The following is a 26,383-nucleotide window of genomic DNA, read 5'->3' as shown; positions in this document are numbered from 1 at the left end:
TCCACCACTCCCCCCCCCACCCCAGCTCAGTCTCCCTTCTCAACAACTCTCCCTCCTTACCTCTCTTTGACCTCCTTTATTCTCCTTCACAGCCTGGCCCTTGACTTCTCGGCCTCTTCCTTCCCTGCAATGTCCTGCCCCTACTGGGGTCTCCTTCGCACCCTTCTCGCTGGTCCCATCCCTTCTGACGCCAAACCCCAGCACTCCTCAACGGCTCGGCCTTGTCGGCTTTAGCCTGATTTTGTTCCCATGCCCCTGGGTTGGGAAACAAGTGTGTGGTGCAAAGTGGGGGCAAGAATCCCCCTCGGCGGTGGCCCCAGCCTCGCCCCCCTCTGCCCCTCCCGAGTCCCGGTTGCGGCGCTTCCTGGGCGGATGGTTGGGACTCGCTGCAGCAGCTGCGGTTCTGCTGTGTCATGCAAGAAGGAGGCGGCGGCGGCGGCGGCCGGAGCCGGAGGGGGAGGAGGGGAGGAACCTGATCTCTCCGGTAGCGGAGGGCTGGAGGCAAACATCGAGCTCCCCCAGAGCCGCCCGGGAGCAGGGAGGGCACCGCTACCCCGAGGGGCCCTCCCCGCGGGGCAGATGGTAAGTGGGGCGGCGCAGGTGGTCGCCTTGGGAAGGGAGCGCGCAGGGAGGGGGTGGGGGGGTTAGGTGGGGAGGCGGGGAGAACTAGGAGTCACCCGGCCAAACTGAAGGAGCCCAGTGTCCAGTCGAAAAGGACCCAGGCCATAATAAGGATGACCAGCCAAACGCAGCAATAATTACCATTCTAATAACGCCCCGCAGTTGACCCAGGCTACAAAGAGGAGTTGTGCATCCCGAACCCAGGACAGAGCTAGAGCAATGATTCAGGGTTTGAAAACCACCGTCCCATCAGGCTTGGCGCTTTAGGGTACATCTGAGTAGCAGAAGTCAGCATACACCATATTTCCTATAGCCCGGCTGCGCTCTAAGGGTTGTCTTGCTTAAAACTAAGGAAGGGGATGGAAACCTGCCCGGCCTCACTTTAGCCACCAAAATAATGCTCTTGGCCAGGGGCCTCGGACAAACAGCCTCTGGTGCAATTAAACAATCAATAGGAAAAATAGCTTCATTCCCCCTCACCACCCTCCTTCCCCAAGCTCCTTCGACCAGGATAATGTAATCTGCATAAAATGGGGAAAGAAACCTCTGTGTTTTATTCCCTCCCATCCCACTTACCCACCCCCAGCCTCCGCCCCACACAAACTGCCACCCCACTACTCACCCCACTTTCAGACTGGGACTGATGTTGCATGAGGGGACTGCCCTAAACTCTCAACCGTTTCCCCTCCAACAGGAGATTCAGAAACAGGACTGAGAACAGTGAATGTGGGGAAAGGCTGGGCACCGACGAACATCTTTTACCTGATACAATTCTCAGGACAACTTTTTTTTTTTTTTTTTTTTTCAATTCCTTTCCATTTTGCTCCTGGAAATTTCAAAGCACTTTCTGAAATACCATTGCTTTCTTTCTTTTCTTTCTTTTTTTTTTTTTTTTTAATGTCAGTCATACATTTAGAAGTAAGGGGTTGGCGGGATTAACTGAAAGGCTAATGACGGTCTCAAAAGCACATGCTGTTGCTAGGGAACCCAAGCTCATTCTGCTCCGAACCCCTAGCATGTTCAGTGGAAATCAAACTTCTCAGGGTGTTATTAAAATGAGTGGCATTCGGTTAAAGGCGTTCTTCCTTGCGTTGTAGCATCCTGAATTATTATCGATTGCCTCACACCCACATATCTTGTTTTCCTAATTTGATTTCTGTATTTGCGTCACTGCCAGGGACATGCAGACTAGACCAGTCAGGTTCACTTCCTGTTTCTCAGAACTGGTTTATATTTGGTCTCCGTGCACTCGCTGGTAAAACATTATCAAACTGAAAACTCTTGGAAAGAAATCTCTGCTGTCTGTGAAAACAAATTATCCCAATTAAATTCTAATTCCCATGGAAAACGTCATCATTTGAGGAATAAATTAGACTGCCAGTTGCCATTTGAGAAAACCATTCTTGAGATGAAAGGCTTACAAAAATCTATCACCTTTATTTCCTTTACCCAGAATCCTCATTCCTCGGCATTAGAACTAAAACAGACTCAAGTAGAGAGTAGATTTAAGTATGATATTTCTAAAATGAAGCTCAAAAAATACACATGGAAGCTGGGGAGATCATTTAGACTAAATAAGGCATGAAATTGAATGGAATCCGGGCCCTGGGAGCACAAATAAGGTTGGGTTAGCATTGGGGCGCTCAGAGAACAGAGTGTGATTACAGGGCTACCCTGCAAAATAGGAACCCGTTACTTTCTGTACTAATTGTCTCTTTTACCAATTCCCCCTGGACAAGACGGGGGAATTCTTTTTTAAGGTCCTTCCTTTTTATGACAAGAATACTACAAAGGCGATATCATAAAAATACACACTATGTGAATAGGTGGGTTCTGGTGTGGATGATTTGTTTAGATGGAAAATAAAAGGGTGCTTAGAGGAAATATCAGGCAACTGGAAGTCAGGAAATTTGCCCCTACCCCTCCTTTAGACTGGCTGACCTTGGGCAAGCCATTCTAGGTCTCCTAGCATTGGTTTCCTCACAGAAGCTTAATGAAAGTGCTAGACTAAAGATGTCTAAGTTTCCTTCCGTTTGCAAAGTTCTGTGATTATATTGAAGTCACTACATAAAAATTTTAATTTTAGATGGATTTTGCAATGTTAAATTTTAACACTGGAACTTGAACGCCCATCCATAGAGACCTTGAGGGAAGGGACAATGGGATGTGATTTGCTGTCGATACATTATTTTTTAGTGTCAGTTACCAGACAACCAAACTAAAACCAACCTTACTCCCGATGTACTTACTCTCTTCTTCCTTGATGGTGTTGTAGAAGCAACAGGATAAGAGGTAGAAAGGATATAAAAGTGTATGGAAAGACCTTTTGGTCATTTTGGATTTAGTTAACCCAAGTACTTTGATGAACAAAACCGTGGAGTGATGAGGAAGAGCTAAACAAGAAATAAATAGTCAACTGAATCCTCATGGCGCTAATAATCTATTTGTCTATATTTTAATTAATGATAGGAGAAAATACACCTATCCCAGGTTTTCAAATTTTTCAGATTGAAGATGTAGCAAGAAGAAGGGTGAGATTTGTGCCACAGAGAAAAGACCTGACTCTGAAACCTAGCTCTGCCGCTTTAATTCATTCATGATTGCGTGCCTGCTGTGTGCCAGGTACTGTGTTAAGCACTGGGAATACAAAGATGAAGAGCACAGCCTGTTCTAAAGGACTTATAGGGGCGCCTGGGTGGCACAGTCGGTTAAGTGTCCGACTTCGGCCAGGTCACGATCTCGCGGTCCATGGGTTCGAGCCCCACGTCAGGCTCTGGGCTGATGGCTCGGAGCCTGGAGCCTGTTTCCGATTCTGTGTCTCCCTCTCTCTCTGCCCCTCCCCCGTTCATGCTCTGTCTCTCTCTGTCCCAAAAATAAATTTTAAAAAACGTTGAAAAAAAAAATTTTTAAAAATAAATAAATAAATAAAGGACTTATAGTGTAACAAGGAGACAGATGAGGACACGGTTGATCACACAACAGTGAGATAACATCAACAGGGAGCTTATTAGAGGGGTACCTAACCCTGACAGAACTTACCAGAGAAGATGAGTTTGGAAGCGAGTTTGGAAGGATAAACAGAAGTATCCAGGCAAGTGGGCAAGTTAAAGAGAAATGTTTTCCAGGCAGAGAACGTACTCTGTGTAGAGTCCTGGTAAAAGTTGTTGGGGTGCCTGGGTGACTCAGTCGGTTAGGCAATGACTTCAGATCAGGTCATGATCTCCTGGTTTGTGAGTTCGAGCCCTGCGTGGAGCTCTGTGCTGACAGCTCAGAGCCTGGAGCCTGCTTCCAATTCTGTGTCTCCCTCTCTCTCTGCCGCTCCCTTACTCACACTCTGTCTCTCTCACTCTCTCTCTCTCAAAAATAAATAAACATTAAAAAAAATTTTTTTTAAAGTTGTGCACAGAGAGTTGAAGGTGAAAGGCAGTGCCCAGCAAATAGTAGATTCTCAGTAAATGCATTGTATGAATGCTTGGCAGAGGTTCTAAAGGACATACCCAGAAAGATCAGCAAGGTCTTGTAATGGGAAAAGTCTTTTATTTCTTCCTAAGAGGTTTCAACTTATCCCAAGGCCCATGGAGAGACATTGAGGAGATCAAGGAGCACGCTGAGGGGATCAAGATTGTCCACTTTAGAAATTCTCCAGTTTGGGGAATTTATTAGTGTGATTAACACTGTGAGCAGAGAGACTACTTAGGCGGTTGTTTTAGTATTACAGGAAAGAAATGAGAAACATCAAAATATAGGGGGCAAGAATGGAAATGGAGAGAAGGGAAGGATTCGAGGACTATCAAAGACATAGAACCAACTGAATTTTATTATTGATTATATTTGCAAGATCAAGGAATAGGAGATTTATGGCTTAGGTAAATGGGAGGATCATGATACCATTTGCTAAGGTGGAGACTTCAGGAAGAACAAACACTAAGTGGAGGAGGGAAGGTAAGTAGTTTGATTTTAAACATGTTGCGTTTGAAATGTCCACAAGATATCAAAGTGAAGCTATTATGTAATTGACCAGGAGAGTCTAGAACATAATTCTATTATGTAATTGAACAGGAGAGTCTAGAACCCAGGAGAGAGAGCTACACTGGGGACATCAGAATAAGTGATAGCTCATGGAAGTAGATAAAACCCCCAAAAGAAAAGGTACAGAGTAAGAGGAAAAGAGGACCTACTCTGGAACCCTAAGAAAATGCCAGCATTTCAAAGGTGAGGCAAAGAAAAAGTAAGGAAACAAAGATACAGGGGAAGAACATCCATAAAGGTTAGAAGGACCAGAAACAAATCATTTCAGAGGAGCCAAGGGAGGAAATGTCAACAGTATTAAACGCTAGAGAAAGGTCAAGAAAAATGAGGACTTGGATTTCAGAACAAGGAGGTCATTGTGTTTGGCAAGAAGGAATTTATTGGGATAGAGGGGGGATAGCAACAGATTGCATGGGATTGAGGAGAGGATGGGGGTAGAGGAAATAGGTAGAAGTGGCTGTTTGGGATAAGAAAGAGGCCAGGGCAAGTAGAGAAGGAAAATAAAGGTATTGGGAAAAGAGTGAAATCATGGTACAAAACAGATGAACATAAAGGAAGGGAAGCAAAAATAATATAAAAACAGGGAGGGGGACAAAACAGAAGAGACTCTTAAATATGGAGAACAAACAGAGGGTTACGGGAGGGGCTGTGAGAGGGGGGATGGGCTAAATGGGTGAGGGGCACTAAGGAATCCACTCCCGAAATCATTGTTGCATCATATGCTAACTAACTTGGATGTAAATTTTAAAAATTAATTTAAAATTTAAAAAAAGAGTGAAATTGTGGTCTGTGAGGTAGAGGCTGCATAAAGAAATAAGGAAATAATACAGTGATACTCAATTCTTCATTCTTGCAGCCTTCTCCTCCAAACTAAATGTCATCACCGTGCACCCGTTCCTCAAGCCAAAAAAACACGTAGCTACTTGTGGTTCTTCTCTTTTCCTCAGTTCTCGTATCCAGTCCATGAAGAATGTGGGTCAACTCTACCTCCAAAACATTTCCAAAATCAGTCTCATTCTACCTCCACTGTCACCACCTGTCAAAGTCATCTTCCGGTCTCGTATAATAGCATTCTAATTGGTTTTCCTGCTTCTACTCTTATCCCTGTTCCTCACAGCTAAAGTGACATAAATCATGTCATATCACTTCTCGTCTTAGAATCCTTCCATGTCTTCTGATTGCACTTGGAATCTAGTCCAGACTCCTTTGCTGGCCTGCAAAGCCTTAGGCAGCATCCCAGACTCCCTCTTCAATCTCCTCTCCCACCACTCCCTCCTGACTTCAATCGCGATGACCTTTTTTCTACTCCTTTTCCTAGAACACTCTTTTGGTCGTCCCAATCTGTTTAAATATCACCTCCTCAAAGAGGCCCTGCCTGACCACCTTGATGAAAGTATCCTTCTCTGTCCACCTTCCCAATCATCCTTTGTATTTATTTCGTAGGGGCAAAACTTTATCACTATTGGGGTTTTTGTTTATTTGTTTGTTTCTTTGTTTTTGCTTATAGCTGATAACCCCTTTGAAATGTAATGCCCGTGGAGATTCCTGGCATTTCATAGGCACTCAGAAATGTTCATAGGATGTTTATAGAAAGAGAAAGAGAGGATCAATAATTATTAGAAATTAAAGGCATCAAGGATCCGAGCCTCGTGTGGTTGAGGAATGATCCACCAGTGATGATGGATTACTATGCTTTTAAGATTCCAGAAGTCGACAACTTTCTAGCTGTGTGATCCTGGACATTCACAGTCTCTGAACTTCACTTTGTGGTTTATTATAACACGTGCCTCACAGGGCTGTTAGTAAAATTAAATGAAGTAAAACAGGTATGCATGTAAGACTGTCTTGTCCAGCTATTTTCAGGAAGTCAGGGCTTCTGCAAATCAATTCATGACCTCTACATGTGAGCTCTTCATATGCGCTCCCCATAATGGACCTTATACTCCACCAATTACTTATTATTAAAAAAAAAATTGGCTGAAGTGTGGCTTTTAAAAAACACTAGGATACCTGAAAGAACGTAGAAATCAGATTATTTAAGAAGAACTCAAAGCACTCCTATCAATCAATAAGAAAATATCTTTGGATGTTGGAAAACTGGGTAAAAGGATGACAAATCAAGGAATGTTCTCCCTTAACAAGAGATATGCAAATTATAACTGCAGTGAGGTGTATTTTTTACATATCAGGCTGACACAAATCAAAATGTTTAATAGTATACTTGGCCAGGATTGGAAGCAGGCACTCATTTACACGGTCAGTAGGAATAAAAGTTAGTACCCTGTCTGTGGAGAGCCACCTGGCAGTATTTATCAAATTCTTAAATGTACAAAGCCTTTGACCTAGATATTCCACTTTTCTGTATTTGTCCACATACATACCTTGTACTCACACATACCTTGAAGGATATCTCTTGTAGGATCTTCACTGGAGCATTAATTACCATAGTTAAAGACTGGAAATTGCTTACATGTCCATCGACAGAGAAGCGGTTAAGGAGGGGCTCCTGGGTGGCTCAGTTGGTCGAACATCCAACTCTTGATTTCAGCTCATATCATGATCTCAGGGTCATGGGATTGAGCCCCATGTCGGGTTCCATGCTCTTCCTCTTCCTCTGCCCCTTACCCCCTTCCCCTGCTCTCTCTCTCTCTCTCTCTCTCCCTCAAATAAATAAATAGATAAATAAATAAGAGAGAAAAGTGGTTAAGTAAATCATGGTACAGTATATAAGTGAGTGGTAGGTAGCTGTTAAAAATTGTGAGGTAGTTCTAGGTAGACTGATGTCAAAAGATCATATATATATGTATATATATGATGTATGTATTTTTTTTTTTTTTTGCCTGAAAGCCATTATCTGTGAGAAGATAAAATACAGCAGGACAAGAGCAGATGTGGAGAGACCAGCTGGGGATATATTATTTCAGATTCATGTGAGACATGATGGTTTCTCAGACTATAGTGGCAACATTCACAGGAAGAAAAATGACCAGAGTCGAGAGTTATTTTAAAGAATTTGATGATTGAAAGGAAATGGGGGGGGTTGTGGGGAGGGAGGTAGTGTCTTTCCAAGATCTGGTGCATGAGCAGAGGTGTCATTTTCCAAGATAGAAAGGAAACACAAGAATCTTGGGGTGGTAACAAAATTATAGGGGAAGACTAAAGTTCTGTGTGAGTACAGATGTCTACTGCAGACTTGTGATATGGGTCCAAAGCTCAGAAGAGCTGCTAGGGTTGGATTTATAAATTGGGGAGAAGACTGACTAAGGGTGGTAGATAGAATTAAAAAAAATAGACCCAGGACTAAATTCTGGTCATTTAAAGATTGGACACAAAGAAAGAGATGGCAATAGAGATTGAAAATCAGAAACCAGAAAAATAAAACCAGGAGACTATGGGACCAAAGAAACTAAGAGAATAATATGTTAAGGGGGATCAACTCATATTAAATGCTGCCAAAAGGTCCAGAAAGATCACTCTCCCTTGTTTCTCTCATAAATCCTTGTCCTGTGCCTCACACATAATAAATGACCAATAAACTTTTGTTACATTGAAAAAAGAGAGAGACAAGGTTACAGGAAGAGAGAGAAAAAGGCAGAGATACGGAAAGATAATAGAATGTATCCTTGGGTCTCAAAAATTAAATAAATAAGACATATTCCCTTAAACATTACTGCAAACCAAACTTGATCTCAGAAAAAATAAGGAAGTTCTCTTCCCTTGGTTTTGCTCTTGAGCCATCACATCGATTGAGCTCTCAGAGTGCCATGTTGTTGTGATGTTAAGTGCCTCCTAAAAACATTCTGATAAGTAATATTCACCTGTGTCTGGTCATTCTGAGTCATTTTTGTCTTTATTTAGGTCCTGGGTGATGACAAAAAGAGCAATTTGCTTTTCCTCGTCTATCTGACCCCATCATACCACCTTGAATCAGTTGATGGAGTCTGGAGAATCCATTTCGGTGCCACTACAGTTCTGTAACACACTGTAACCACTCACAAGGATACCCAGCCCCAGTTTTCCATCAAAGAGAAAGATGACTTTTAGCAGGAAGAGATATATCACCTCTTAGAGAAACCACCAGCTTCTCGGTCTGTTACCATTCCTACAGAAAGGTGCTACCGTTGTCAAGAGAGGCTGTAGGGCTACCAAAGGAGATTGACCTTATCCTGAGAACATGGAAACCTTCTACATAGCAAAAGAGATGTCATCACCTTTCAGTCTAGTGTCCTTGAGTTAGAAACTGAAATAATAGGTGTAGTTCAAACAATATTTAAAATGTTATGACATCCTGTATTATTCAGTTAGACCAAGGGTTAGCAAACTTTTTCTGTAAAGGGCCAGATGGGAAATCTTTTAGGCTTTGTGGGCCATACAGTCTCTGTCCCAACTACTCAAGTCTGCCACTGTAGTGTGAAACCAGTCACAGACAATACGTAAGTGAACGAGGATGGCTGTATTCCAATTAAACTTTATTTGTGGACCCTGAGGTTTGCATTTCGTATAATTGTCACGTGTTACAAAATATCATCTTTTTAAAAAGTCTTTCTCAGCTACTTAAAACCGGGAAAACCATTCGTAGCTCACAGGCTACACAAAAACAAGGGGTGTGCTGGATTTGGCTTAGGGACAGTAGTCTGGCAACCTTGGATTTGGAGAAATATGAAAATCATGTCACAAGCAAGATTTTCAGATTCAGACTTCTGAAGACGATAATCCGTTTTTTGTATACCCCTTTATTTTAACGTCTCAAATTTATTTGAACATACAAACACATTTGCCCACGTCTGATTTCTTTGGGAATAACATATGTCTCCCTAGTTCAGTATTGATTTAAGACTTTGCCCCTCCTCTTCCTTGTAATGAACAAATGTGTACGGATGTGGTATTTTGGTAAAGCAAACTGATGAAGTCTTGCTACTTGACTCTGAATACCCAAACAAGAGAGGACATGGTAGTTCTACTCATGTTTTTAAACTGCATTAATTCATTCAGTAAGTACTTATTAATGATCTGCTTCTTAGATAGTGCAGTACGGAGCGTTACGGAATTTGAGATAAAAGAAGATAGATGGATCAGGTAGATGGGTAGATACTTAGGAAGACGAAAAATCTAGTAGCTAATAGGTGTCAATGAGAATTGTTTGGATGTATCATGGGACAAATGTAGCCACTTTAGCAACACATAGACACGTCGTTAGACAAAACTAAGTTTAAATCCAAGCCCCTTTGTGTCCCAGATGTGTGACCTTGGGCTGATTACATAAACCATATAAGCCTCAGTTTCCTCTTTTTTAAGAGAGATATAGTAATACCTACCTTTCAAGGATGTCGTGGGGATTAAATAAACTCGTGTATGTAAATCAGCTAGTGTGGTACCTGGTAGGTGGTAAATAATCAGTAAATAGTAGCTGTAGTTGTATTCCACCAACATGAAGCTATACAATTTGCTCGAAAGAAGCACACAATCGGAGGCAAAGCAGAGTAACCTTGTGAGGTAAAAACTTCTGAACACAAATAGAAACCCACAAGCCTGAGGGTTAATGCCTGGTAGAGAAGATTTGGGTGAAAATAAAAGCAGAAGTGACATTGTCACTGGAGCATACAGTAAAGCACCTGGCCGGTTGTCTTTGCCTTTCCTGGTGACCAGTGCTGGATTGTCTAAGGAGCTCCACCTTAGAGGGGGGTCTAGCTCCCTGATCTCCCGATACTTAAACACCATTCTGACTGGGGACAAAGCGTGTCACCCATATCAGCCCCAGCATCGTGCTTTCTTCCAGTCTGGTCAGCTGTGAGCCTCAGTCAGACACAGCTGTAGATTGCTCCTATCCTGCCTTCCATTCCTGCGTTTATCCATTTGGGAGCTTCCACCTTGACCTCCACACCTTCAGTCTCTGGTCATTTTGCCTTGCATCCCGGTCTTCCTGTAGATTTGGGACCCCTTCCTGAATCCTGCCCTTCTTTACCACGACACTGACATTATTAGGGTATCTCTTCCCTAGAGATGCCCACACCCCTGCTTGTGTTCTCCTTAAACTATGGTACACATTGGCCTTGCCCTTCATGCTGGACTGCCTAGTATTAATAGCTTCTTGAACTTTACCTTGGTAAGAGACACCAGGCTTGAGGAGCCTAGCTGCCCTAATCCAAGCCAGCTTCTGTATTCGCAGCCCATGCCCCGGGGAGTACTCCCCACCCCAGTCTTGGCTTATACTCTCTCTCCACTGGCCGTGCGTTGTCAAGCCTTGCGATCCTGTTATGGCAACATTAATAATGCTTTCCCAATACAAATGACACACTTATTGGCAGAGGGGCATGATACAGGGGTAATGAAGGACTTCAACATCCACTGACAAGCTCATTCTGGTGAAAAGAGTATCAAATAAAGTTGGCATGACTTAAATCTAAATTACTTAGAAGAGGTACTATTCTATGCTTAATTCTCACCACCTAAGAAGAATGCGTTGGTGAAATAGAAGTGACATGCAACTTAAAATAAGTGACCACAGCATCCTTGAACTTGTAATAGCCAGCGAAGGCAATTCTGCACTTGCTAACCTGACACAAAGAAGACTTGAGCAAGTTAAGAGAAAAGATAGGCACAAGGCTCGGTCTGGCCAGGAACTAGGAAAGAAGGTGAAAGAGGAGTAAAATGACTTGCAATTTAAATTTCGGGGCGTCTGGGTGGTTCAGTTGGTTAAGTGTCTGACTTCAGGTCATGATCTCACGATTCATGAGTTCGAGCCCCGTGTCAGGCTCTCTGCTGACAGCTCAGAGCCTGGAGCCTGCTTCGGATTCTGTGTCTCCCTCGCTCTCTGCCCCTCCCCCACTCATGCTTGCTCTTGCGCACGCTCTCTCTCTCTCTCTCAAAAACAAACATTAAAAATTTTTTAAAAAGAAATTTAAATTTTTATACAACAGGTGATTTCAATGAAGGAAAGGGAGCATGTGAGAAAGATAAACGTGGGCTGAGTCTGTTAAGTGCCGGACTCTTGATTTCGGCTCAGGTCATGCGTGACCTCACAGTTGGTGGGACAGAGCCCCACATCGGGCTCAACGCTGGCAGCACTGAGCCTGTTCGGTATCCTCTCTCTCCCTCTGTCTCTGCCCCTCCCCCATTTGCACTCTCCCTCTCTCGCTCTCAAAGTAAATACAATTTATTTAAAAAATAAGTGACAAATAAATACGATCAATGTGGCTGCTCCAGAAGTGTTCCGATAAGCTCATATGTTTAAAGGACACGTACAGAAAGCAGGAGTAGGGCCTTGTTCTAAGGAAGGGCTCAGGTCTGTGAAGAGAATGCAAGAGAGCTAATGTCCAGAGACAACTAGGATCTGGAAATAGTACTGAAGACAGTTAATGGGTTTTTGTTTGTTTTTTGCTTATGTTTATTAAAAAAAAAAAATTTTTTTTTTAACGTTTATTTATTTTTGGGACAGAGAGAGACAGAGCATGAACGGGGGAGGGGCAGAGAGACAGGGAGACACAGAATTGGAAGCAGGCTCCAGGCTCCGAGCCATCAGCCCAGAGCCTGACGCGGGGCTCGAACTCACGGACCGCGAGATCGTGACCTGGCTGAAGTCGGACGCTCAACCGACTGAGCCACCCAGGCGCCCCTGTTTTTTGCTTATGTTTATAATAAGAATAATAATGAAGACAGGATAGTGCTGTTGAATGCGGAACACCATCTAATACTGATATTTGAAAAACACAGTCATTCAACTACAGCATTTCCTAGATTATAAGGTACAAACTTTCTCCTCTCACATCTTTTATATTTGAAGCAGCAGAATTTATCTTCAGTATATGTGTTTAATGTGGTAGTGTTTTGGAGGAGGGTCCTAAAAACAGTAATTAAATGGTGGTACATCAGCCAATAAATTGGTCTTCAAATTTCTTTTTTTTTTTTTTTAATGGTTATTTATTTATTTGAGAGAGAGAGAGAGAGAGAGAGAGAGAGAGACAGAGGGCATGCATGCACACAGGGTAGGGGCAGAAAGAGGGAGAGAGAGAATCCCAAGCAGTCTCTGCACTCGGCATTCAGCATGGAGCTTGACGTGGGGCTTGATCTCAGAACCGCAAGATCATGACCTGAACTGATACCAAGAGCTGATACCTGAACTGATACCAACTTAACCCACCGAGCCACCCAGGTGCCCGAGAATAGAATTTCTAAAATGGCGGTTTGTTCACGTAGCTCTGCTGGGATCAATCACGCTCAGCAGATGAAGGGTCCACTTTGTGTCCTGGCAGGGGCGATGCTGCCGGTGGCCGCCAAAGGTAGGAGAGATCAGAAAGCAGTTTAGAGGCCCCATTCAAAAGTGTTTCACCCTATGGAGGGGAGCAGAGGAGGGCTGATAAGCACTAATGTAGAATAGAAGTGTCGAAAATATTAGAGACGGGACTGAGACAAGAGAGGAAAACCATGGTCAAAACATCTAAGAAGGAGTAAAAAGAGCTATTGCTGGCCCACAGAGGCTTAGTCAATTTATAGGCATGTCACAGAGGGGGAAGGGATGACGTCTTAGCTCGAGCTGCCATAATAAATACCATAGCCTGGGTGACTTAAACAAAAAAACATTTATTTCTCACAGTTCTGGAAGTAAGAAGTCCAAGATCAAGGCACCAGCAGCTCTGGTGTCTGATAAGAGGCATTCCCTAGTTTGCAGATAACCATCTTCTTGTGTATCTGTACACACATAGAAAGAGAGAGATCATCTCTTTTGTGTCTTTTCTTATAAGAGCACGAATCCCATCCATGGGGTGGGATGGAGGACGGCTTGTCTTGGGCAGGACATTTTGAACTGTGCCTGGCTCATAGTTGTGGGCACTGCTGTGTCTTACATTCTGAATCACTGCTGTGATCAGCGTAGAGCCTCGGTGCTCCAGGGTCCAACATAGAAAATGTTTAGATCAAGATATAGATCTGGGGTCTCAAACTAGGAAAAGACATTGCAAAGTGATATCAATAAAACCCTGAGTTAAAAAAAAAAAAAAGGCAAAGAATAGTGCAAATGAATAACCAGAGAACAAAATGACCATAAAACAATGGTTTTACCAGAATAAATACAGGGGAGAGTGGAGGATGTGGTCTATTTCCACCCGGTCTATGGAATCCATATTAAAGAAGAATTTCATAGAACCTATAGATCATTTGGCCATGAAGGAAATTGTTCCAACCATACATGATTAGACCTTTACAAAGTGTGATGTACCCAGATGGTCCCTATGCAGCTTGAATATAAAGAGTTTAGCACTTGAGGAAGGGACCATGTTTTTTCATGATTTTTAATTCTTAGTGTCTACCATATTAATAGTGATGAAACAAATGAGGTTTTTTTTTATTTTTTTTAATGTTTATTTATTTTTGAGACAGAGAGAGACAGAGCATGAACGGGGGAGGGGCAGAGAGAGAGGGAGACACAGAATCGGAAGCAGGCTCCAGGCTCTGAGCCATCAGCCCAGAGCCCGACGGGGGGCTCGAACTCACAGACCACGAGATCGTGACCTGAGCTGAAGTCAGACGCTTAAACGACTGAGCCACCCAGGCGCCCCAACAAATGAGTTTTTAAATGGCAGAGAATTTCTCATTTTCTCTTTTTAAAATTTTTAATTAATTTATTTTGAGAGAGAGCACAAGCAGGGGAAGACAGAGAGAGAGGGGTAGGTAGAGAGAGAGAGAGAAAGAATCCCAAGCAGGCTCTGCACTGTCCTCGCAGAGCCCGATGCAGGGCTCGAACCCACAAACCGTGAGACCATGACCTGAGCCAAAACCAAGAGTCGGTGGCATTATCCGACTAAGCCACCCAGGTGCCCCAAGAATTTCTCATTGCCTATTAAAAACAATAATCTTGATATTCAAAAATATAGTCCTTACCTTACTTTCCTTCTCAAATGCATTCCCCTTTCCCAGCTGCTGCTTCCTTTGGGACATCCGTGTAGCCCTGGGAAAGCTGACTCTCCCTTTATCTCGGGGAGGTAGAGCATGTGTTCCAGACTAAGCCAATCAATGAATTTCATTTTCTTGGCCACAGTGACTACTTCAGGTATGGGTATGTGACCTAAGTCGGTCCACTGAAAGAGAAGGTCAGGATTCGTGCTGGAAATGCCAGAACGAAGATAATTTTCTTCAGGAGTTGGATGCACGAGATTTTAACTCTGGGAGTTCTTGTCCACCATCTTGGAGCCTCAAGGGGAGGGTCTGTTGAGAATGGAGCTATCACCAGGGATTAAAGCACATAAATGAAAGGGAGTGTTCAGGTACTCTTCACATTGTGTAAACCACATGGGAATCATGACCCTGAAGCCTTTGAATTTTTCACTTACAGGAGCCAATAAATATTTTTTTTTGTTTAAGCCAATAAATATTTTTTTTTGTTTAAGCCAATTTGAGTTAAATTTGCTGTTTCTTGAAACCAAAGCATTTTTTTTATTCAAAAGAATGAATAAACATGACTAAGAAGGAATGGAATGCATTTCAGATGGGTTAAAACGTTAAATGTGAAAAATGGCCATATAAAAGAAGTTAATAGTGTTGAAAAGATGTGGTATTAGCACATCTTGGTCTTAACATGTTAAAGGCCTTCATGGGCAAAGAAGTAAAGGCTTATAGTTTATAAAAGAAAGATATTTATAGATTTGACTACTTACAACACTTAAATTTATGTAGATACAACAGTACCACAAACAAAATTAACAGATAAATGAGAGATTCTAGAACTTTGCAATTATATATGACAAATATATATATAAATATATATATAAACATATATATATAATATATATATAAACATATAAAAAATATATATAAACATATATATAAAATATATATAAATATATATAAATATATATATAAATATATATAAAATATATATATTACATATATATAAATATATACATGACAAAGAGTAGTATCCTTAATATATAAAGTGCTCTTGCAAACTTATAAGAAGACTACCTCTTGAAAAAAAATGGGTAAAGAACATGAAAAGGCAAAAAAAAAAAAAAATTCAGTTGGTCAATTAAAATGAAAACAGTCCAGGGGCACCTGGGTGGCTCAGTGGGTTAAGCATCTGACTCTTGATTTCAGCTCAGGTCATGGTCTCAAAGTTTGTGAGATCAAGCCCCACATCAGGCTCTGTGCTGACAGCTAGGAGCCTGCTTGGGATTCTCTGTCTCCCTCTCTCTGCCCCTCACCCCACTCACGCACATGCACACGTGTACTCTCTCTCTCTCAAAATAAATAAACTTAAAAAAAAATAAAAGGAGGGGCGCCTGGGTGGCACAGTCGGTTAAGCGTCCGACTTCAGCCAGGTCACGATCTCGCGGTCCGTGAGTTCGAGCCCCGCGTCGGGCTCTGGGCTGATGGCTCAGAGCCTGGAGCCTGTTTCCGATTCTGTGTCTCCCTCTCTCTCTGACCCTCCCCCATTCATGCTCTGTCTCTCTCTGTCCCAAAAATAAATAAACATTGAAAAAAAAATTTTTTTTAATAAAAAATAAATAAATAAATAAAAGGAAAGCAGTCCAATCTCACTAATAATTAGAGAGACACTGATCAAGGTAAAACCAGATGTCTTTACGACTAGCAAATTGTCGAGAACTTTAAAATGGTACGTTGAGTGGCTAAAGATACAGGGAAATAAGCACCATCATACAATATTGGGCATGAAAATTGGTTCAAGCATTCTGTTGGTTCAAATTGGTTCAGCAATTCGGCATTGTGTATAAGAAACTAACATATGCAAACCATTTAACACAGTCATTTCACTTAAGAGTTTAAATACATTATTTACCTGGAGGTTTCTAAGTGGGTAATGAGAACTCTACCACTTAGCATGTGCAAGTTCTGTGCAAAAGTACTTTCCATCTACCATCTCAGTTGATCTTCCCCAACACCCAGAAACACAAGCACTAACATCATCCCCATTTTACAGATGAGGAAAACAAAGCTCAGGATGGTTCATGAATATGCTTCTGATTAGACAACAAGTCAGTAGTGGAGCTGGGATTCGGTCACAGAAAGTCTGGTCTCAGCGCCCTCATGCCCCACTGTTAGACTAAAGTATTCTTTTGGTCCTGGGCTCCTCCCTGTTCTGCTCAACTTACTTTTTTCTTTTAAGAGGAAGATTTAATTAAAAAAAATAAGATAACTATGGGGTAGCTGGATGGCTCCCCCATCCAGTTAGTTGAACATTTGACTTTTGATCTCAGCTCATGTCTTGATCTCAGGGTCATGAGTTCAAGCCCCACATTGGACTTTGTGCTGGGCATGAAGCCTACTTAAAAACAACCAAACAAATAAGAAAAACAAACCAAAAAATAAATAATTAAACAAAATAAAAGGAAGATTTCTTAGTCTTGAGTTACAACTTAAAAGGCATAGTTCTGCTAAGAACACAAAGCTGAGAAAATGGAAGGGAAAGAAGGTGAGAAAACCAACGTTTATGGAGCCCTCGTGATATATTAGGTACTGTACTGCCTCTTGTAAGCCTCTTCTTGCAAAGAACCACTTTGCAATGTAGTTATGATTATCCCTATTTTCACTGATAAGTTGAGCCAGAGCGAGTGTGACATGACCAAGGTCACTGAGCTACCTAACAAAACCAGAATTCAAATTTACACCCGCCTGACTCCTAAGCCCTCGCTCTTTTTATTACTGGCTAATAAAAACAAAGCGTAAGGGGCGCCTGAGTGGCTCAGTCAGTTAAGCGTCCAACTTTGGCTCAGGTCATGATCTCACTGTTTATGAGCTCGAGTCCCACGTCGGGCTCTGTGCTGACAGCTCTGAGCCTGGAGCCTGCTTTGGATTCTGTGTTTCCATCTCTCTGCCCCTCTCCCACTCGCACTGTCTGTCTATCTCTCTCTCAAAAATAAAGAAACGTTAACATATATATATAGAGAGAGAGAGAGAGAGAGAGATACATATATATATACATATATATATAAACACACGAATACATATATATATAAACACACGAAATGGAAAAATATAGTATTTAGTGGGAAACAAACTTCTGCAATTGGCTTTAAAAAGTCAACTGTATAAATACAAGAATTATGAGACCTATTTTATTAACATTTCAGGTGCAAAAGATCTCAGGATGTGGGTTGATTGTGAAGTACTATGAATAAGTATTGGTACTATCAGAATCCTGATACAGTCTCAGATGGCATTAACAGAAAACCCATGTCCTGGGAAGGTGCAAGAATGTTCCAGCTGGTTTGTACACTGCTTATACCAGATAAGAGAAATTGAGATTCATTCTGGGAGCCACATTTTAAGGCTTTTTTATTACATTTATTTATTTTTGATAGACAGAGAGAGACAGAGCAGAGGTGGGGGAGGGGCAGAGAGAGGAGACACAGAATCGGAAGCAGGCTCCAGGCTCCGAGCTGTCAGCACAGAGCCCAACGCGGGGCTCGAACTCACAAACCGTGAGATCGTCACCTGAGCCGAAGTCGGACGCTTAACCGACTGAGCCACTCAGGTGCCCCGCTGGGAGCCACATTTTAAAAAGGACAGACAGCAATGGATGTCTAGAGGAGAGCTGCTAGCTGGTAACAAAATACATACATACACCTATGCAAGTATGCATACGTAAAGACTGGATTATTTCACAAAAGTTCAATGAGAATACCCAGAAGGTAGCTGAAAACCACCCTCGATGAGAGGAAGAGATACTTCTTATATTGTGTGTGGCTCCAGAAGGGAGCTGTGGCTGGAAGGAGGCAGATTTGGGCCAGTTAATAAAAATTAAAACATGACCATATCTTGCATATGTTTTTAGGCACTAAAATGCCAAGTGCAGTGCTTTAGACACAGCAGGCACTCCATATATGTACTGAACTCTATGGAATGCTCAGTTGCTCAAAAACTCAACAAGTTTGCCTTGTGGGGTAGTAATATGTGGGTGGAAGCCGGCTGGCAACCTTTTGTAATAAAGACGACCATCCCGTAAAAAGAAATCCCTATACGTTGCCCAACTCCACCCTTTTCCCAGCCATTACCTGCTTCCCTCCCAGCCAACTTCAAAGAGGAGTCTTCACTCTATCCATTCCAGCCTGACTTCTAATTCTCTAGAATATGTGCTCGTGAGATCTAATCACCAAATATAATGGTATCAGTCATCCTACCCCAGGGAGAACTCTTGGTTATTTCCTCTCGGAAGGGCTCTCCGCCCCCCCGTTGCTTGTGGACCTCCTCCATCCCATACACAAGCTCCCTTTCTGTTCCTCCTCAGCCCCCTCCTCCCCTGACAACTGTCTGCATACTTTCCTTTGGCATTCTTTTCCCCATGCACCCCCCCCCACCCCCACCCCAGGATATCCCATCCATTCTGAGGTCTTGGGCACTGCTTTCTGAACCTACACACTCAGTCTAAACCTCTTTCCTGATCTGCAGACCTTTGCATTTCGCCACTGGTAACCCACCGTTACCGTAAATCTAATATGCTACTCATGACCCCCACCACGCTTGCTCTCCTTCCCCCTTTTAGCTTAGTTACTGTCATTACACTTCAACCTTGGTCTCTCTCCCCTGCTCCCAAACTCCTATGTAATCAATAACCATGTCCTCAACGCTACTTCTAAATCTCCCTTGGATTTGTCACTACTTTTCATTCCACTGCTGCTATGGTGATTCAGACCTTAATCCCTTTCTTAGACTATTACAGGGGCCTTCTAATTGGCTTTCCAGGCTCCAGTCTCCCCTTCTTCTAGTGTGGCCTTCATCTTGCCAGCTAAAGTCTTATTTATTTTTTAACATGAATGATCACATCTCTACCCTATTTAAGAACCTCTGATAATTATTTATTGTCTTCAGCATAAAGTCCAAATTCCTTACCTGTAAATCAAGGTTCTTGTTGATATGGCTACAACCTACCTTATGACAGACACTTTCAACTCACACCAGACTTCCCTCTTTTCTCTGAACACAGTTTGCCTTTTCACAACTTTGTACCCCTTTTCATCCTATTCCCATAGGGAAAATACCTCTCCTCTCCCCTGGACAGGACCAACTCATCTCCTCCTTCAGTGCCTAACCCAAACTTTAGCATCTCTAGAAAAAACAAAGAAACAAACAAACAAAACACTTTTTAACTTGCAAGTCAGACATCAGGGCACAAGACATGATATTTATTTCTTTTTTAAGTTTTTAAAATTTATTTATTTTGAGAGAGCAACAGAGAGAGTCAGCAGGAGAAGGGCAGAGGGACAGAGAGAGAGAGAGAGAGAGAGAGAGAGAGAATCCCATGCAGCGCAGAGCCTGACTTCGGGCTCGATCCCACAAACCGTGAGATTATAACCTGAGCCGAAATCAAGAGTCAGGCACTCAACTGACTGAGCCACCCAGGCGCCCCACGATATGGTATTTAAAACAAGGGTGCCTGGCTGACTCAGTGAAGCATGAGACTCCTGATCTCGGGGTTGTGAGTTAGAGCCCCACGTTGGGTGTGGAGATCACTTAAAAATAAAATCTAAAATAAAATAAAATAAAATAAAATAAAATAAAATAAAGCAATGGACTGGCTGGGTAATTGTAGAGAACCAAGCCCAAGGGGGCTTCCAGCATTCAGAAATGAGGAAGGACCCAGCGAAAGAGAATGAGAAGGAATACACAATGAGGTAGGAGGAAAGCCAGTGTGGGTATGAAGCCAAGTAAAGAAAATGTTTCAACAAGGGAGTGATCATCAGTGCCAAGAAGTTGCTGAGAGGAAAGTAAGGTGAGGACGGACAATTGACCCTTAAATTGGACAACATAGAGGTCATTGTGACCTTCACGTGTGTGTTTTCAGTGGAGTAATGGGGAACAGAAGGCTGATTGAACTGGCTTCAAGAGATAGCCAGAAACGAGGAAGTAGATGTTTGTTGAATGGGTGACGTGTTGGATGAATGAAGAAATGATGTCTTAGAGAGGATTCCATAATTGGTCGGGAACCAAAATAGAGGAGTTATTTTGAACTTAGAGTCTCTGAAAAGTTTCCAAATAGAAACAAGGATGCGATTTCATGATGCAAAGCTTTTCTTAAGTGACAAGGGAATTCAGAGTAGGACTAACCGAGCAGTAGGGTTATTTTAGGGAAGGTTCTGTGTGAGTTCTGTAGTGATCACATTTTATCTACTGCTGACCCAGTTCATAAGGACCTTCATGCAGGACTCCTCAGAGGCTTCAGGGAAGAGCTGTCCTTGCAGACCCTAGGTGTATATTCAGACTCTTTCCAAATGCCTCTTGCTAGTGTGTGGGTTTGCTGTAAGAAGCCTGTAAAGTTGGTTCTCACTCCTTTGGATGCTGGGCAGTACCACATCTGAATGATTGGGAAGAGATGAACAGGAAAAACCTGACCCCTCCAACACAGTACATTAGAAAATGCTGTATTTGGGAATATTTCTATAGAAATTTCTTATACTGAAATACTAATGGAATGGGCTATGTGACCACTGATATTTGAGGAAGAAGTAGGCTGCTCTTACCTGCCACCCCCTGGAGTATAATCGTAAGGAAGTATGGAGACTACAGACTTTGGGTAGACCAGACCCGAGCTTTGATGTCGTGACGTTACTCAGTGTCTTAAAAGGCACTTTGGTATAGATCCCATGTAGAATGTGGTTTTACTTATATGACTAAGAACAAACAACCCTAGGGGCCATATATTTTCCTTTACAGAATTGTCTATGGTGAAGTCCAGGGCTTGGATTGTGACATAGAACTCACCACAGAATATCTGAGGAACTTCCTGTCCTACCTTGTTCCCCATCGTTTGCCAGATGCATAGAGTGCTCATGTAGGTCTTTACTTTTGTGCATTCTGTGCCTTCTACCTGGAATACCCCAATCCCTTCTTCCTGACATGCTGAGATCTAGGAGAACCTTCTGTCAGAAGCCTTCCTCATCCTCTCACACACAGACCGATTCCTTCTCTGTGCTCCCCAGACCATTCTCATCTGTCATTCCATCACCACACCTACCACACTGAACTACAGTTGTTTACTCCTCTGGCTCCCTCACTGGGCTCTGAGTCTCCTGAAGTCAGCAATTTTGTCTTCTTCCTATTTTCATTCTGTGCATCTAGAATAGCGCTTGTACGTTTTGGGCACATGATCACTGTTTTGAATGGATGTATGAAGGATTGAGAGCATTAATGAGAGAACGAGTGAATGGATGCATAAAAAGATCAGAAAAATGTGATCCCCCAAAAGGTTGCTAATACAAGCATAAAAATGTCAGTGACTTCACATATATGCAGAATTTGTGCATGTGAAGGTACGTGCCAAATCCAGCTGAGACGAGAAGATCATTACAGCATAATGCATATAAGGAAGAGCTAGTACAATCAACTAGTAATATGTGTAGCACAAGTTGGTGAGAAGCGTGCTGATTGAAGTCAGAGTTGGGTAGTAAAGAACTGATTGGTTTCGATCTAGATTTGAGAGAGAGATTTGATCTGTAGGACACCTGAACATTTTGGTGTTTGGTGTTTTTCATCTTAAAATGTGAGGGCAAGGTATACCTTAATAAACATGTTTATCTGAAGCATGGCTTCATTGTAGAAAGAAAGAAAAGAAAAGAAAGAAAGAAAATGGAAAGAAAGAAAAGAAAGAAAGAAAGAAAGAAAGAAAGAGAAAGAGAAAGAAAACAAACCAGCTGTTACACCTCTAAAATGGAAGGTACATTGAACCCATCATTTTATCCAAACGTGCTTTAGTTTCTTTCATGCATACTTTGTAGAATAATAGCCCTTACTCATATTTACATTATAAAAGTGTTGTTATTGTAAATTAGATAGGATAAAATGGGTTAAGATGTCTTCTCTGAAAGACATGCACTCGACACAAATGAGGTATTATTATTTAGTTTTTCCTTTTCAATATCATTAAACGAGAATTAGATGAAAACTAGGCTTTAAGCAATATCCAGTGGGTAAATGATTATTGACTCAAGTGAAATGAAAAAAAAAAAAATCTTTAGCTGAAAACTCAGCATAGCCAGTCGGTGCGCAAGGCAAAAATATTGTCTTTATCTGTGATGCTCATCACCGCTCTCTATCACCTCTCTGGGCTGCAATCACAAACTGAAGACAGTTAAGGCTTGCCGTTCAGTCACCTCGTGCATTTTACAGAAGATGGACATCCTGGAACAGTTGCAATTTGGAAACAATGCTTCAACTAATTAAGCCATGCAACTAGTTTTGTTACTGATTTAAGGGCCTAAATGAACCTTGTCAGGCCTTTGCGTCAACTCATGGTTCTGAGGTTCGGGGAGTGCTATTAACTACAACCTTCTCAGGTTATTACTGCCAATGCCTCTGTGCTCCCCATTAGCACCACCCAGGCCAGAGCTTTTTCTATCTTCCTCTTGCAATACAGGCTTATGACGGAAGGAGAGGGGTTGTGGAAATAAGATTTGGGGAACTGTGAACGTCGGGAACTTCCGTTCGAGTCACTGAAAGAACACACTGGGAAGATGAAGGATAACAGAGCTGGTGGGATAGACTGTCCAGCATAACGGTGCCTGGCCTCTGTGTGTGCAGAACAGCTTCGGCCCATTTCTGATTCTTCGTCTTTGATCTTGGACTGCCCCCTGCCCCTCCCCTCATGTCCAAACCCCTTACAGTGTTCATCCATTATGTATTGGCTCACCTTCATTCCCTAGGACCGACCTTCAGCGTTGTTTCTAGTGGTGGTCATCTGTTTTCCACCTGAACCATTTATTTTGGCTTCTGGATTTTGTTCTCAGAGAGGCCCCCTGCTTGGAGAGCTGTCTGGCCAGCTGTGGGGCCAGCTGCCTGCTCCAGATTCCAAGGTGACCAAATCTCTCTCTTCTCCCTCTGACTGATCCCAATCCAGGAGCTATAGCAGCAGGTGAACAACGATGATGATATAGCCAACGGTATCTGACCAGACTTTTACCTTGGGGGGGGGGGGTTGCTGCTCAGAGAGGTGTTTACATAGCAGAGCACAGTGGGCCAGGGGCCGGCAAGACCATGTGGGCCTTCCAGGCCTAGTGAAAGGTTGGGGTGCAGAGGAAGAGCTGGGTGCAGAGCACAGAAGGCAGACTTGGTTAACTCTACAGTTTTAGCCACAGCCAGTGCTGGTTGTAGGACCACAGTCTCGCACACCGGCCATGCCTACCAAGATCGTTGCCATACAGTCAGCTCAGCTACAGGTGGCTACAGGCGGTGAGGAAGACTTTATGGTGGCCCTCTTTCCTCACCTTTGGGAAGAAGATCTAGGGATTATGTGTTCCATTTCTAAGGCAAACTTTAAAAAAAAAATTTGTTTTTAATGCTTATTTATTGTTGAGAGGGAGACAGAGAGACAGAGTACGAGCAGGAAAGGGGCAGAGAGAGAGGGAGACACAGAACCCGAAGCAGGCTCCAGGCTCCGAGCAGTCAGCACAGAGCCCGACGCGGGGCCCGAACCCACGAACCCGCAAGATCATGACCTGAGCCGAAGTCAGACGATCAACCTAATGAGCCACCCAGGTGCCCCTCGAAGGCAAACATCTCGAAATAGTTGTCTACATTCATTGGCTCCACTTGTTCCTCAACTCACTATGACCTGGCTTCCGCCTCCACTGACGCTGCTCTTGCCCGGCACCTGCTCAAGTACCTTCTTGGTGCTCACCCCATGACTGCTTCTCAACATTTTCTTGATCTCTTGACAGGATTTGCCTTTGGTGACCACAACCTACTCGACATGTGTTTCTCCTTTGTCCTCCGTGATACTTCACATTCTTGTTGCCTTCTCCTCCCTCTGATTTCACCTTCTTACTCACTCCCCCTTCAACCCCCACCCCGGCCACCAAAGGCCTCCACCCCGGGGATCCTTTCTCTGCCCATTCTTTAAGGTTGTTATTCCTCTGGGCGCTCTCTTGGGTCTTTTCTCTTCCCCGGCGCTCACTCAGGGTAACTCTTTCATCCGTGTGGATTCTGTTGTGGCCTGTCAGGTACTGGTGATTCCCACACCTGTATCTTCAGACTTCTAGATCAAACTACCTGCTGCTACCCTACCAGTGTTCTCCGGGCATCACAAACCAAACGTGACCCCGTCTGGACTCTCCCCTTCTCCTCCACAGCTCCTCTATTTTGTGTTTCCATTTTGCTGTCCCGGTGACTGACATCACTGTCCATCCTGTTGTTCAAGCCAAACATCTGAGCAGCAGTCTTGACCTTCCCCCTTCAAAATTCCAACGATCAAGCAATCACACATTTTAGTAGATATGTGACATAGCTTGTACAATTCTGAGCGACTGGGACCCGCTTACCTTTCCAGTGTTGTCTCTGACCACTCTGTCTCAGCTATGCTGAGCTAATTTTCAGTGCTCAGCCGCTCAGCACACACGGTCATTTCTGTCACCTCAAAAATGCACATCTGCAACACCCTCCACCTCAAAGAGGCTTGCTCCTCTTTTTGTTTTAATTTTTAAAAACGTTTATTTATTTTTCTTAATTTTTTTGTTTAACGTTTATTTACTTTTGAGACCGAGAGAGACAGAGCATGAACGGGGGAGGGTCAGAGAGACAGAGGGAGACACAGAATCTGAAACAGGCTCCAGGCTCTGAGCTGTCAGTACAGAGCCTGACGCGGGGCTCGGAACTCATGAGCCGTGAGATCATGACCTGAGCCGAAGTCGGACGCTTAACCGACTGAGCCACCCAGGCGCCCCAAAACGTTTATTTATTTTTAAGAAAGAGAGAGAGAGATTGAGTCAGAGCATGAGTTGGGGAGGGGCAGAGAGAGAGACACACACACAGAATCTGAAGCACGCTCCAGGCTCTGAGCTGTCAGCACAGAGCCCGACATGGGGCTCGAACTCACAAACATGAGAGATCATGAACTGAGCTGAAGTCAGACACGTAAACGATTGTGCCACCCAGGTGCCCCTTCTTTTTTTTAACTAACTCCTCCATAACTTGTAAGTTCCCATGTAGAAGCCACTAACTTTCTTTTTTACTAAGTTTATTTATTTGAAAGTGAGAGAGAGAGAGACCAGGCACACGTGAGAGCTGGGGAGGGGCAGAGAAAGAGGGAGAGAGAGGATCCCAAGCAGGCTCCAAGCTATCAGCACAGAGCCTGACGTGGGGCTTGGTCTCACAAACCATAAGATCACGAGGTGAGCCAAAATCAAGACTTGTTTGCTCAACCAACTGATCCACCCAGGCAGCCCTAGGAATCAGTAACTTTCAATTCTCCCAAAGTCTGGGTTAGGTGACCCTCCTAGAGTTCTTGGTACACTTCTTTATCAGAGCTTCCTCTCCTATTTTTAGCTTGCCTTCTATGAGAAGCTCTACTATAAAGCCCCTATAAGCAGGGACCACATTTATTCTATTCACCTTTGTATTCCTAGCTCCACCCAGTAATTAGGACAAAATAGATGTTCAACGAATGAAGGAATGTAAATGTTAAAAGTATCATTGCAAAAATATAAATTTCAAATCAGAAAATACAATTCGGATTTTACCAGAGAAAGATTTATCAAGTCCCTCTAATATCAAAGGGGATTGGAGATTATCTAAAACGATTTAGAAGAACTTATCAACATTAGAATCATGAGCAGAGAGCAGTTAATAGAGGTAGATTTCACATCTGTTCCTTGTGGGATTCTTTTCCAGAGTTCAATATCCAGATTCTCTGAGCCAAGTTTTGGGATCGCCCAAGCAGTCCATCCTCCTGAATTTTCATAAGTTATTGGATTCACAACCCACTCCATATTTGAGAAGATGGGGATTGGAATAAGGT

General features: G+C 43.0%; 1 protein-coding gene across 1 annotated transcript in view; it reads left to right on the top strand.

Annotated features, from left to right (window-relative positions):
* The first annotated feature begins 462 nt into the window (after nucleotides 1-462).
* Nucleotides 463-26,383, top strand: part of MKLN1 (muskelin 1) — a 379,029-nt gene continuing 353,108 nt past the window's right edge. Inside the window, exons 1-2 of the mRNA XM_040471936.1 lie at nucleotides 463-582; nucleotides 26,257-26,381. Coding sequence (XP_040327870.1) covers nucleotides 26,365-26,381 — 17 coding nt within the window. The 5' untranslated portion in view covers nucleotides 463-582; nucleotides 26,257-26,364. The remainder of the gene's footprint in view (nucleotides 583-26,256; nucleotides 26,382-26,383) is intronic.

Source organism: Herpailurus yagouaroundi, unplaced genomic scaffold (genome assembly GCF_014898765.1).
Source record: "Herpailurus yagouaroundi ecotype Mexico unplaced genomic scaffold, PumYag 100, whole genome shotgun sequence".
Lineage (NCBI taxonomy): Eukaryota > Metazoa > Chordata > Mammalia > Carnivora > Felidae > Herpailurus > Herpailurus yagouaroundi.
Note: the sequence above shows the minus strand (reverse complement) of the source record. Positions and strands in the feature narration are given on the sequence as shown.